Source organism: Salmo salar, chromosome 04 (genome assembly GCF_965601325.2).
Source record: "Salmo salar chromosome 04, fSalSal1, whole genome shotgun sequence".
NCBI lineage: Eukaryota > Metazoa > Chordata > Actinopteri > Salmoniformes > Salmonidae > Salmo > Salmo salar.
The window spans coordinates 4,707,501-4,720,000 of NC_138294.1; the positions used below are offsets into that span (position 1 = coordinate 4,707,501).

The following is a 12,500-nucleotide window of genomic DNA, read 5'->3' on the forward strand; positions in this document are numbered from 1 at the left end:
CTGGAACAGGATAATATAATACTGTCTGATAGACTGGATACCTGGAACAGGATAATATAATACTGTCTGATAGACTGGATACCTGGAACAGGATAATATAATACTGTCTGATAGACTGGATACCTGGAACAGGATAATATAATACTGTCTGATAGACTGGATACCTGGAACAGGATAATATAATACTGTCTGATAGACTGGATACCTGGAACAGGATAATATAATACTGTCTGATAGACTGGCTACCTGGAACGGGATAATATAATACTGTCTGATAGACTGGCTACCTGGAACAGGATAATATAATACTGTCTCATAGACTGGATACTACCTACTGATATTTTGGTGTGTGTGTGTGTATGTGTGTGTGTGTATCAGTGTGTGTGTGTGTGTGTGTGTGTGTATCAGTGTGTGTGTGTGTGTGTGTGTTCCCCCTACCTTGCGTGTGTGTTGAGTAGACAGCAGTTCAGTAATGCTGCAGTCCCCAGCTCTACCAGGGGGAGGCGCTGCTCTGCCGGTCGGAGGCCCGTCTCTCCTTCCCCAGCGACTCAAACTCACACCGCTCACGCACACCTTCCTCCCGGTGGCGGGGCGCTCCCGAGACACGCTCCTCCGCTTCCTCTCTTTGGGAACACCTCCCATCTTCCTTCTGTGTGGGTTCTCCTTGGGAACGTGGTCTTTAGGGACAAGACTGTCCTTGGGAACGTGGTCTTTAGGGACGAGACTGTCCTTGGGAACGTGGTCTTTAGGGACGAGACTGTCCTTGGGAACGTGGTCTTTAGGGACGAGACTGTCCTTGGGAACGTGGTCTTTAGGGACGAGACTGTCCTTGGGAACGTGGTCTTTAGGGACGAGACTGTCCTTGGGAACGTGGTCTTTAGGGACGAGACTGTCCTTGGGAACGTGGTCTTTAGGGACGAGACTGTCCTTGGGAACGTGGTCTTTAGGGACGAGACTGTCCTTGGGAACGTGGTCTTTAGGGACGAGACTGTCCTTGGGAACGTGGTCTTTAGGGACGAGACTGTCCTTGGGAACGTGGTCTTTAGGGACGAGACTGTCCTTGGGAACGTGGTCTTTAGGGACGAGACTGTCCTTGGGAACGTGGTCTTTAGGGACGAGACTGTCCTTGGGAACGTGGTCTTTAGGGACGAGACTGTCCTTGGGAACGTGGTCTTTAGGGACGAGACTGTCCTTGGGAACGTGGTCTTTAGGGACGAGACTGTCCTTGGGAACGTGGTCTTTAGGGACGAGACTGTCCTTGGGAACGTGGTCTTTAGGGACGAGACTGTCCTTGGGAACGTGGTCTTTAGGGACGAGACTGTCCTTGGGAACGTGGTCTTTAGGGACGAGACTGTCCTTGTCCTTGTGAACGTTCCCTTTAGGGACGATCAGCCTCTCCAGCTGTACCTCACAGTGTACATTCAGACATCTCTGCACCACCCTGAGAAGTTCCTCACCGGTCCGGCTGATCGACACGACCCTTCCCAGAGTCCGAACGCTGTCGTTGACCGCACGGTCTACAGACCGCCCTTCGTTCGCTGACCCCGCGTCTCCTCTAGACGGATCTCTGATCACCGCACGGTCTACAGACCGCCCTTCGTTCGCTGACCCCGCGTCTCCTCTAGACGGATCTCTGATCACCGAGTGGTCGACGGACCCGCCGTTGTAGCGTGACCTCGTAGGGTCGACGCAGGACGAATAGGTGGCGTCGCGGTGCAGTTTGTACTCTCTCTCTAGCCGTACGACACAGCGCCGCGTCAGACATCTCTCCTTCACTACCTCGGCCAGCCAATCCCGTCCCGCCGTCGTCGCCGACACAAAATGGCTGCCGTCCTCAGTTTCCTCCCCGGCCGTGCCTGAGCCAGTCCGCTCACAGGCAACCGCGGAGAACAGGCTCAGGCTCAGCTGCTCACCGACGCCATCTTGGATCGCCGAGTCTCCATTCCGGCTCCTGTTACTCCTCACGCTGGTTGATCCTTCGCAGTTTCCTACCTCTGGTCCCACTTCCCGGCACAGGGACGACAGCTGGCGTTGCCCAGGACGTGGATCTGCGAGCGAGGCAGACGGAGAGGGACGGAGCGGGTCCTCTGGAACGGCCAGCTCCTCCCGGGCGGCGCTCAGAGAGATGACGTCGCTGGCGGAGGGAGAGATGGGAGGACGGAGGGAACGTGAGCTAGGGGTGGAGGAGAAGAGAGGTTTCCTGTGGCAGGGTCCCGAGGGGCGCTCGGGCGAATCATTCAGAGAGATATCTCGCAGGAAACCGTAACCGTTGGTTACTACTCCGCTGTTCCCCGGGTCGGCCAACGAGCTGTCAGCGTTGGCCAGGGCACGGCGGCGCCCCTGTTTGGCACGGCAAGGGAAGGCACGCTGGACCACTCCCCCTTCTTCTCTTCCATCATGGACGAAGTCATCAGAGGAGTTTGAGCTGAGCTGGGCCAGCAGGACCTGGGAAGACCAGAGACACACACACAGAGAGAGACACACAGAGACACAGAGACACACACACACAGAGACACAGAGAGACACAGAGACACACACAGAGAGAGACACAGAGAGACACAGAGACACACACACACAGAGACACAGAGAGACACAGAGACACACACAGAGAGAGACACACAGAGAGACACAGAGAGACAGAGACACACACACAGAGAGACACAGAGAGACACACAGAGAGACACACAGAGAGAGACACAGAGACACACACACACAGAGACACAGAGAGACACAGAGACACACACAGAGAGAGACACACAGAGAGACAGAGACACACACACAGAGAGACACAGAGAGAGACACACAGAGAGACACACAGAGAGAGACACAGAGAGACACAGAGAGACACACAGAGACACAGAGACACACAGAGAGACAGAGACACACACAGAGAGACACACAGAGAGACAGAGACACACACAGAGAGAGACACAGAGAGACACAGAGACACACACAGAGAGACAGACAGGGGTTAGGATCTCTCAGGGGACACGATGTAGCTCACAATTTATGACCAGAGTCACTATGGAGAAGGATAGGAACGGGGGAGTGAAAGTAGGATGGAGAGGATAGGAACGGGGGAGTGAAGGTGGGATGGAGAGGATTGGAACGGGGGAGTGAAGGTGGGATGGAGAGGATAGGAACGGGGGAGTGAAGGTGGGATGGAGAGGATAGGAACGGGGGAGTGAAGGTGGGATGGAGAGGATAGGAACGGGGGAGTGAAGGTGGGATGGAGAGGATAGGAACGGGGGAGTGAAAGTAGGATGGAGAGGATAGGAACGGGGGAGTGAAGGTGGGATGGAGAGGATTGGAACGGGGGAGTGAAGGTGGGATGGAGAGGATAGGAACGGGGGAGTGAAGGTGGGATGGAGAGGATAGGAACGGGGGAGTGAAGGTGGGATGGAGAGGATTGGAACGGGGGAGTGAAGGTGGGATGGAGAGGATAGGAACGGGGGAGTGAAAGTAGGATGGAGAGGATAGGAACGGGGGAGTGAAGGTGGGATGGAGAGGATAGGAACGGGGGAGTGAAAGTAGGATGGAGAGGATTGGAACGGGGTAGTGAAGGTAGGATGGAGAGGATTGGAACGGGGTAGTGAAGGTAGGATGGAGTGGATTGGAACGGGGTAGTGAAGGTAGGACAGAGAGGATTGGAACGGGGGAGTGAAGGTAGGACGGAGAGGATTGGAACGGGGTAGTGAAGTTGGAACGGGGTAGTGAAGGTAGGACAGAGAGGATTGGAACGGGGGAGTGAAGGTAGGACAGAGAGGATTGGAACGGGGTAGTGAAAGTAGGATGGAGAGGATAGGAACGGGGTAGTGAAGGTAGGATGGAGAGGAACGGGGAGTGAAGGTAGGATGGAGAGGATTGGAACGGGGGAGTGAAGATGGAACGGGGGAGTGAAGGTAGGATGGAGAGGAACGGGGAGTGAAGGTAGGATGGAGAGGATTGGAACGGGGTAGTGAAGGTAGGATGGAGAGGATTGGAACGGGGTAGTGAAGGTAGGACGGAGAGGATTGGAACGGGGTAGTGAAGGTAGGATGGAGTGGATTGGAACGGGGTAGTGAAGGTAGGACAGAGAGGATTGGAACGGGGTAGTGAAGGTAGGACAGAGAGGATTGGAACGGGGTAGTGAAGTAGGAGAGAGGATTGGAACGGGGTAGTGAAGGTAGGATGGAGAGGATTGGAACGGGGTAGTGAAGGTAGGATGGAGTGGATTGGAACGGGGTAGTGAAGGTAGGATGGAGTGGATTGGAACGGGGGAGTGAAGGTAGGACAGAGAGGATTGGAACGGGGTAGTGAAGGTAGGATGGAGAGGATTGGAACGGGGTAGTGAAGGTAGGATGGAGTGGATTGGAACGGGGTAGTGAAGGTAGGATGGAGTGGATTGGAACGGGGGAGTGAAGGTAGGACAGAGAGGATTGGAACGGGGTAGTGAAGGTAGGATGGAGTGGATTGGAACGGGGTAGTGAAGGTAGGACAGAGAGGATTGGAACGGGGGAGTGAAGGTAGGACAGAGAGGATTGGAACGGGGTAGTGAAGGTAGGATGGAGAGGATTGGAACGGGGTAGTGAAGGTAGGATGGAGTGGATTGGAACGGGGTAGTGAAGGTGGGAACGGGGTAGTGAAGTTGGAACGGGGGAGTGAAGGTAGGATGGAGAGGATTGGAACGGGGCCTCGGGGGGAGTGAAGGTAGGATGGAGAGGCTTGGAACGGGGTAGTGAAGGTGGAACGGGGGAGTGAAGGTAGGACAGAGAGGATTGGAACGGGGCCTCGGGGGGAGTGAAGGTAGGATGGAGAGGCTTGGAACGGGGTAGTGAAGGTAGGACGGAGAGGATTGGAACGGGGTAGTGAAGTTGGAACGGGGTAGTGAAGGTAGGACAGAGAGGATTGGAACGGGGTAGTGAAAGTAGGATGGAGAGGATTGGAACGGGGGAGTGAAGGTAGGATGGAGTGGATTGGAACGGGGTAGTGAAGGTAGGACAGAGAGGATTGGAACGGGGTAGTGAAGGTAGGACAGAGAGGATTGGAACGGGGTAGTGAAGGTAGGACAGAGAGGATTGGAACGGGGTAGTGAAGGTAGGACAGAGAGGATTGGAACGGGGTAGTGAAGGTAGGATGGAGAGGATTGGAACGGGGGAGTGAAGGTGGGATGGAGAGGATAGGAACGGGGGAGTGAAGGTAGGATGGAGAGGATAGGAACGGGGGAGAGAAGGTAGGACGGAGAGGATTGGAACGGGGTAGTGAAGGTGGGATGGAGAGGATAGGAACGGGGTAGTGAAGGTAGGACGGAGAGGATTGGAACGGGACCTCGGGGGGAGTGAAGGTAGGACGGAGAGGATTGGAACGGGGTAGTGAAGGTAGGATGGAGAGGATTGGAACGGGACCTCGGGGGGAGTGAAGGTAGGACGGAGAGGAACGGGGGAGTGAAGGTAGGACGGAGAGGATTGGAACGGGGGCGTACTCTGAGTTTCCTCTTGGGGGCTTTGTGTTTGGCGGTTGTTGCTCCCCTACGATGCGTCACAAACTTCCCTGGAGTCGGACTGAGAGAGAGAGAGAGGGGGGGGGGAGAGAGAGAGAGACAGGGAGAGAGAGAGGGGGGGTAGAGAGAGAGAGAGACAGGGAGAGAGAGACAGGGAGAGAGAGAGAGGGAGAGGGGGGGTAGAGAGAGAGAGAGACAGGGAGAGAGAGAGGGGGGTAGAGAGAGAGAGAGACAGACAGGGAGAGAGAGACAGGGAGAGAGAGAGAGAGAGAGAGGGGGGGGGTAGAGAGAGAGAGGGAGAGAGAGACAGGGAGAGAGAGAGGGGGGGTAGAGAGAGAGAGACAGGGAGTGAGAGACAGGGAGAGAGAGAGAGAGAGAGAGAGAGGGGGGGGGTAGAGAGAGAGAGAGGGAGAGGGGGGGAGAGAGAGAGACGGGTAGAGAGAGAGACAGGGGTAGAGAGAGAGGGGGGGGGTAGAGAGAGAGAGAGAGGGAGAGAGAGAGGGGGGGTAGAGAGAGAGAGAGACAGGGAGAGAGAGACAGGGAGAGAGAGACAGGGAGAGAGAGAGAGAGAGAGAGAGAGAGGGGGGTAGAGAGAGAGAGAGAGGGAGAGGGGGGGAGAGAGAGAGACGGGTAGAGAGAGAGACAGGGGTAGAGAGAGAGGGGGGGGGTAGAGAGAGAGAGAGAGAGACAGGGAGAGAGATACAGGGAGAGAGAGACAGAGAAGACCTCTATATAAAAATGTCCATTCATTGATGTAGAACAACTCTGTTGTATAGTGAGTCTATTGAAACCTGATTGGTTGACTGTTAGAGGAGGCGGGTAGCCTAGTGGTTAGAGGAGGAGGCAGGTAGCCTAGTGGTTAGAGGAGGCAGGTAGCCTAGTGGTTAGAGGAGGAGGCAGGTAGCCTAGTGGTTAGAGGAGGCAGGTAGCCTAGTGGTTAGAGGAGGCAGGTAGCCTAGTGGTTAGAGGAGGAGGCAGGTAGCCTGGTGGTTAGAGGAGGAGGCGGGTAGCCTAGTGGTTAGAGGAGGAGGCAGGTAGCCTAGTGGTTAGAGGAGGCAGGTAGCCTAGTAGTGGTTAGAGGAGGAGGCAGGTAGCCTAGTGGTTAGAGGAGGAGGCAGGTAGCCTAGTGGTTAGAGGAGGAGGCGGGTAGCCTAGTGGTTAGAGGAGGCAGGTAGCCTAGTGGTTAGAGGAGGCAGGTAGCCTAGTGGTTAGAGGAGGAGGCAGGTAGCCTAGTGGTTAGAGGAGGAGGCAGGTAGCCTAGTGGTTAGAGGAGGAGGCAGGTAGCCTAGTGGATAGAGGAGGTGGGTAGCCTAGTGGTTAGAGGAGGAGGCAGGTAGCCTAGTGGTTAGAGGAGGCAGGTAGCCTAGTGGTTAGAGGAGGCAGGTAGCCTAGTGGTTAGAGGAGGAGGCAGGTAGCCTAGTGGTTAGAGGAGGAGGCGGGTAGCCTAGTGGTTAGAGGAGGAGGCAGGTAGCCTAGTGGTTAGAGGAGGAGGCAGGTAGCCTAGTGGTTAGAGGAGGAGGCAGGTAGCCTAGTGGTTAGAGGAGGAGGCAGGTAGCCTAGTGGATAGAGGAGGTGGGTAGCCTAGTGGTTAGAGGAGGAGGCAGGTAGCCTAGTGGTTTAGTGGTTAGAGGAGGCAGGTAGCCTAGTGGTTAGAGGGAGGCAGGTAGCCTAGTGGTTAGAGGAGGAGGCAGGTAGCCTAGTGGTTAGAGGAGGCGGGTAGCCTAGTGGTTAGAGGAGGAGGCAGGTAGCCTAGTGGTTAGAGGAGGAGGCAGGTAGCCTAGTGGTTAGAGGAGGAGGCAGGTAGCCTAGTGGTTAGAGGAGGAGGCAGGTAGCCTAGTGGTTAGAGGAGGAGGCAGGTAGCCTAGTGGTTAGAGGAGGAGGCAGGTAGCCTAGTGGTTAGAGGAGGAGGCAGGTAGCCTAGTGGTTAGAGGAGGAGGCGGGTAGCCTAGTGGTTAGAGGAGGAGGCAGGTAGCCTAGTGGTTAGAGGAGGAGGCAGGTAGCCTAGTGGTTAGAGGAGGAGGCAGGTAGCCTAGTGGTTAGAGGAGGAGGCAGGTAGCCTAGTGGTTAGAGGAGGAGGCAGGTAGCCTAGTGGTTAGAGGAGGAGGCAGGTAGCCTAGTGGTTAGAGGAGGAGGCGGGTAGCCTAGTGGTTAGAGGAGGAGGCGGGTAGCCTAGTTAGAGGAGGAGGCAGGTAGCCTAGTGGTTAGAGGAGGAGGCAGGTAGCCTAGTGGTTAGAGGAGGAGGCAGGTAGCCTAGTGGTTAGAGGAGGAGGCGGGTAGCCTAGTGGTTAGAGGAGGCAGGTAGCCTAGTGGTTAGAGGAGGAGGCGGGTAGCCTAGTGGTTAGAGGAGGAGGCAGGTAGCCTAGTGGTTAGAGGAGGCAGGTAGCCTAGTGGTTAGAGGAGGCAGGTAGCCTAGTGGTTAGAGGAGGAGGCAGGTAGCCTAGTGGTTAGAGGAGGCGGGTAGCCTAGTGGTTAGAGGAGGAGGCAGGTAGCCTGGTGGTTAGAGGAGGCAGGTAGCCTAGTGGATAGAGGAGGAGGCAGGTAGCCTAGTGGTTAGAGGAGGAGGCAGGTAACCTAGTGGTTAGAGGAGGAGGCAGGTAGCCTAGTGGTTAGAGGAGGAGGCAGGTAGCCTAGTGGTTAGAGGAGGAGGCAGGTAGCCTAGTGGTTAGAGGAGGAGGCAGGTAGCCTAGTGGTTAGAGGAGGAGGCGGGTAGCCTAGTGGTTAGAGGTGGTTAGAGGAGGAGGCAGGTAGCCTAGTGGTTAGAGGAGGAGGCAGGTAGCCTAGTGGTTAGAGGAGGAGGCAGGTAGCCTAGTGGTTAGAGGAGGAGGCGGGTAGCCTAGTGGTTAGAGGAGGCAGGTAGCCTAGTGGTTAGAGGAGGAGGCAGGTAGCCTAGTGGTTAGAGGAGGCAGGTAGCCTAGTGGTTAGAGGAGGAGGCAGGTAGCCTAGTGGTTAGAGGAGGAGGCAGGTAGCCTAGTGGTTAGAGGAGGAGGCAGGTAGCCTAGTGGTTAGAGGAGGAGGCAGGTAGCCTAGTGGTTAGAGGAGGAGGCAGGTAGCCTAGTGGTTAGAGGAGGCAGGTAGCCTAGTGGTTAGAGGAGGAGGCAGGTAGCCTAGTGGTTAGAGGAGGAGGCAGGTAGCCTAGTGGTTAGAGGAGGAGGCAGGTAGCCTAGTGGTTAGAGGAGGAGGCAGGTAGCCTAGTGGTTAGAGGAGGCAGGTAGCCTAGTGGTTAGAGGAGGCAGGTAGCCTAGTGGTTAGAGGAGGCAGGTAGCCTAGTGGTTAGAGGAGGCAGGTAGCCTAGTGGTTAGAGGAGGCAGGTAGCCTAGTGGTTAGAGGAGGCAGGTAGCCTAGTGGTTAGAGGAGGCAGGTAGCCTAGTGGTTAGAGGAGGAGGCAGGTAGCCTAGTGGTTAGAGGAGGAGGCAGGTAGCCTAGTGGTTAGAGGAGGCAGGTAGCCTAGTGGTTAGAGGAGGCAGGTAGCCTAGTGGTTAGAGGAGGCAGGTAGCCTAGTGGTTAGAGGAGGCAGCTAGCCTAGTGGTTAGAGGAGGCAGCTAGCCTAGTGGTTAGAGGAGGAGGCAGCTAGCCTAGTGGTTAGAGGAGGCGGGTAGCCTAGTGGTTAGAGGAGGCAGGTAGCCTAGTGGTTAGAGGAGGCAGGTAGCCTAGTGGTTAGAGGAGGCAGGTAGCCTAGTGGTTAGAGGAGGCAGGTAGCCTAGTGGTTAGAGGAGGAGGCAGGTAGCCTGGTGGTTAGAGGAGGCAGGTAGCCTAGTGGTTAGAGGAGGAGGCAGGTAGCCTGGTGGTTAGAGGAGGCAGGTAGCCTAGTGGTTAGAGAGTTGGGCCAGTAACTGAAGGTGAAAATCTGTCATTCTGCCCCTGATTCTTAACTGACTTGCCTAGTTAAATGAAGGTTAAATAAAGGTTAAATTAATAAAACATGTAAAAGTCTGTGTGCATGTTGAAGGTTAAATAAAGGTTAAATGAAGGTTAAATAAAGGTTACATGAAGGTTACATTAATAAAACATGTAAAAATCTGACTGTGTGTGTGTGTGTGTTGAAGGTTAAATGAAGGTTAAATAAAGGTTAAATGAAGGTTACATTAATAAAACATGTAAAAATCTGACTGTTTTTGTGTTGAAGGTTAAATGAAGGTTAAATAAAGGTTAAATGAAGGTTACATTAATAAAACATGTAAAAATCTGACTGTGTGTGTGTGTGTGTTGAAGGTTAAATGAAGGTTAAATAAAGGTTAAATGAAGGTTACATTAATAAAACATGTAAAAATCTGACTGTTTTTGTGTTGAAGGTTAAATGAAGGTTAAATAAAGGTTAAATGAAGGTTACATTAATAAAAGATGTAAAAGTCTGACTGTGTGTGTGTCTTGTCTCTAGCTGTGGAGCGTTTAGGGTTGGGTTGGCTGGTGGTCGTTGACTCTTCATCACTCTCACTGGTGCTCACGATACGCTGGGCCTTTCTACCAGTACGCCTCAACAATGACTTCCTGAAACACACACACACACACACACACACACACACACACACACACACACACACACACACACACACACACACACACACACACACACACACACACACACACACACACACACACACACACACACACACACACACACACACACACACACACACACACACACACACACACACACAGACAGGTCAGATAGATACAGATAGACATTTGAAGACCAGAAAGGTAATGCCACTAGTCTGACCTGTCTGCGTTGTTGCTCTGCTGCTGGGTGTGAGGAGGAGGAGGAGGAGGAGGGACAATGAAGATGTTCTCTTCGTCACTGTCCTTCTCTCTCAGACAGGACAGGGCATTGGACTTAGCTAGTCGCGTCGCTCTACTGCCATCTGCTGTACTTGTCTTTCTCCCTCTGGAACAGGGGAAGGGGGGCCGGGAGGAGAGGAAGAGGATGTTTTCGTACCAGTGCAGAAGAAAGGAAGATGGGTCACAGTTGAGATGGTGAGATAAAGAGAGAGAGAGAGAAGCACATAGAAGAAGCAAAGTGAGAGCAAAGTCAGAGCAAAGTGACCATATAACTGCAGAGAAGACCATAGAAGAAGAAACACAGAGAGAGCAGAGAAGAAGACACACAGAGAGAGCAGAGAAGAAGACACACAGAGAGAGCAGAGAAGACCATAGAAGAAGAAACACAGAGAGAGCAGGGAAGACCATAGAAGAAGAAACACAGAGCAGAGAAGACCATAGAAGAAGACATACTAGGAGAGCAGGGAAGACCATAGAAGAAGAAACACAGAGAAGACCATAGAAGAAGAAACACAAAGAGAGCAGGGAAGACCATAGAAGAAGAAACACAGCGAGAGCAGAGAAGACCATAGAAGAAGACATACAGATAGCAGAGAAGACCATAGAAGAAGACATGCAGAGAGAGCAGAGAAGACCATAGAAGAAGACATGCAGAGAGAGCAGAGAAGACCATAGAAGAAGACATACTAGGAGAGCAGGGAAGACCATAGAAGAAGAAACACAGAGAAGACCATAGAAGAAGAAACACAGAGAAGACCATAGAAGAAGAAACACAGCGAGAGCAGAGAAGACCATAGAAGAAGACATACAGATAGCAGAGAAGACCATAGAAGAAGACACACAGAGAGCTAGAATTCCAATCACTGTTACAGACATTTAGACTATAGTAGTCGTTCTAGAAGCAAATCCAGGAGAAGCTAAACCCGCCACCTGATTCAGCGAGCTAATCTATCTAGGCCCTGGTCTGCTGAGCAGGAACGGAGAAAAAGCCTTCACGCCCAGATCACTAGTTCTTCAGGAGCACAAGGTCACACTTACCTCTTGGCCGGGGGTTTGGGGTTGGAGGGCTCAGCAATGGAGAGGTCAGAGGAAGAGGTGGTGTCGAAAACCTGTTTTCGGTTGTCAGGGGAGATCCAGGCCTCCAACTTCCGTTTCTGTTTGCCGTAGGTCTTCATGAACAACGGTTGGCCTGCTCGGTTCATCTTTACTCAGGTCAGTTTCACCAACAAGAAGATCGGGAACCGACTGTCAAATGATAAATAACGGTGACCGGGGCGTATTCGTTACGTGTACCGTTGTACCGTTTAAGAACCAAACTGAGCAAAAAAAAAAACGAGGGTTTCTATTGGACAAATTCAGGTAGGTCCCTCCCTGTTTCGTTCCATGTGCTTCCGTTTAATAAACGTTTTAAAACAGAATTGGCATAATGAATACGCCCCAGTTGACATATTAGGACTAAACGTTACTTAAGCTTATCCTATATCCGTTTTTCTCAATTCATGTAACGTTAGCTAGCGACAACAAAACAACATATGGGGGAGGGAAAAAAACGGACTCTTTTTACATTCAGTGATTTGTTTTTTTACTATGACTAGTCAGCTTAACTATACCTAAAATAGTCTCCCCATAGATATCCATCGGTATAATTGACTTTTTTGGTGTGTGTTGTTGTTGACAGAGTAACGTTACAATGTTTATTTCCCACCGTTACAGCTAACTAGGTTAGCGTCCCAAAAAACATAAAATACTCACCAAACTCAAACATTAAACGTCCCCTCCGTCTGTATCCGTTATCACACCTTTTTATTTATTTAATTTTTTAGCTAACGTTAGTTGATTTAGTTACGGGATGAAATATAAGTATTTTATTCCGTTTTTAAACAACAGACAGAACAACGATAAGAGTACCGCTCCCCCGGTTCAAACGAAACGACGCCTTCTCATTGGTCGAAACTCCACCGGATGTGCGTCGCCTGTCGGAACCGGAAAATGCACCGAAAACTTGATGTGGAAAATATAAATATATATTACTAATATACATTTTCACGACATAATAATAATAAAAAAACAAAAATAAATACCTATATATGTCAATATAAAATCGAATATGTCATTTTAATAGTCTTTGTATTTCAAATCATGTTTTTATTTTCAAGCAGAATCGTTGTCACTCCTTCCGTAAGGTTGTACTGTAACCAAGGAAACCACCAGGTCAGTTTGCGGAAGTTATAGCGGATGTAGCGAA

At 52.1% G+C, this 12,500-nt stretch overlaps 1 protein-coding gene across 1 annotated transcript in view; it reads right to left on the minus strand.

Annotated features, from left to right (window-relative positions):
* The window catches only part of LOC106592653 (uncharacterized), a 13,308-nt gene extending 1,082 nt beyond the window's left edge, over positions 1-12,226 (minus strand). Inside the window, exons 1-6 of the mRNA XM_082974023.1 lie at positions 12,008-12,226; positions 11,294-11,500; positions 10,197-10,361; positions 9,833-9,964; positions 5,462-5,540; positions 439-2,445 (exon numbers count right to left, since the gene is read on the minus strand). Of these exons, the coding sequence (XP_082830149.1) occupies positions 439-2,445; positions 5,462-5,540; positions 9,833-9,964; positions 10,197-10,361; positions 11,294-11,457 (2,547 nt within the window). The 5' untranslated portion in view covers positions 11,458-11,500; positions 12,008-12,226. The remainder of the gene's footprint in view (positions 1-438; positions 2,446-5,461; positions 5,541-9,832; positions 9,965-10,196; positions 10,362-11,293; positions 11,501-12,007) is intronic.
* Positions 12,227-12,500: the final 274 nt, after the last annotated feature.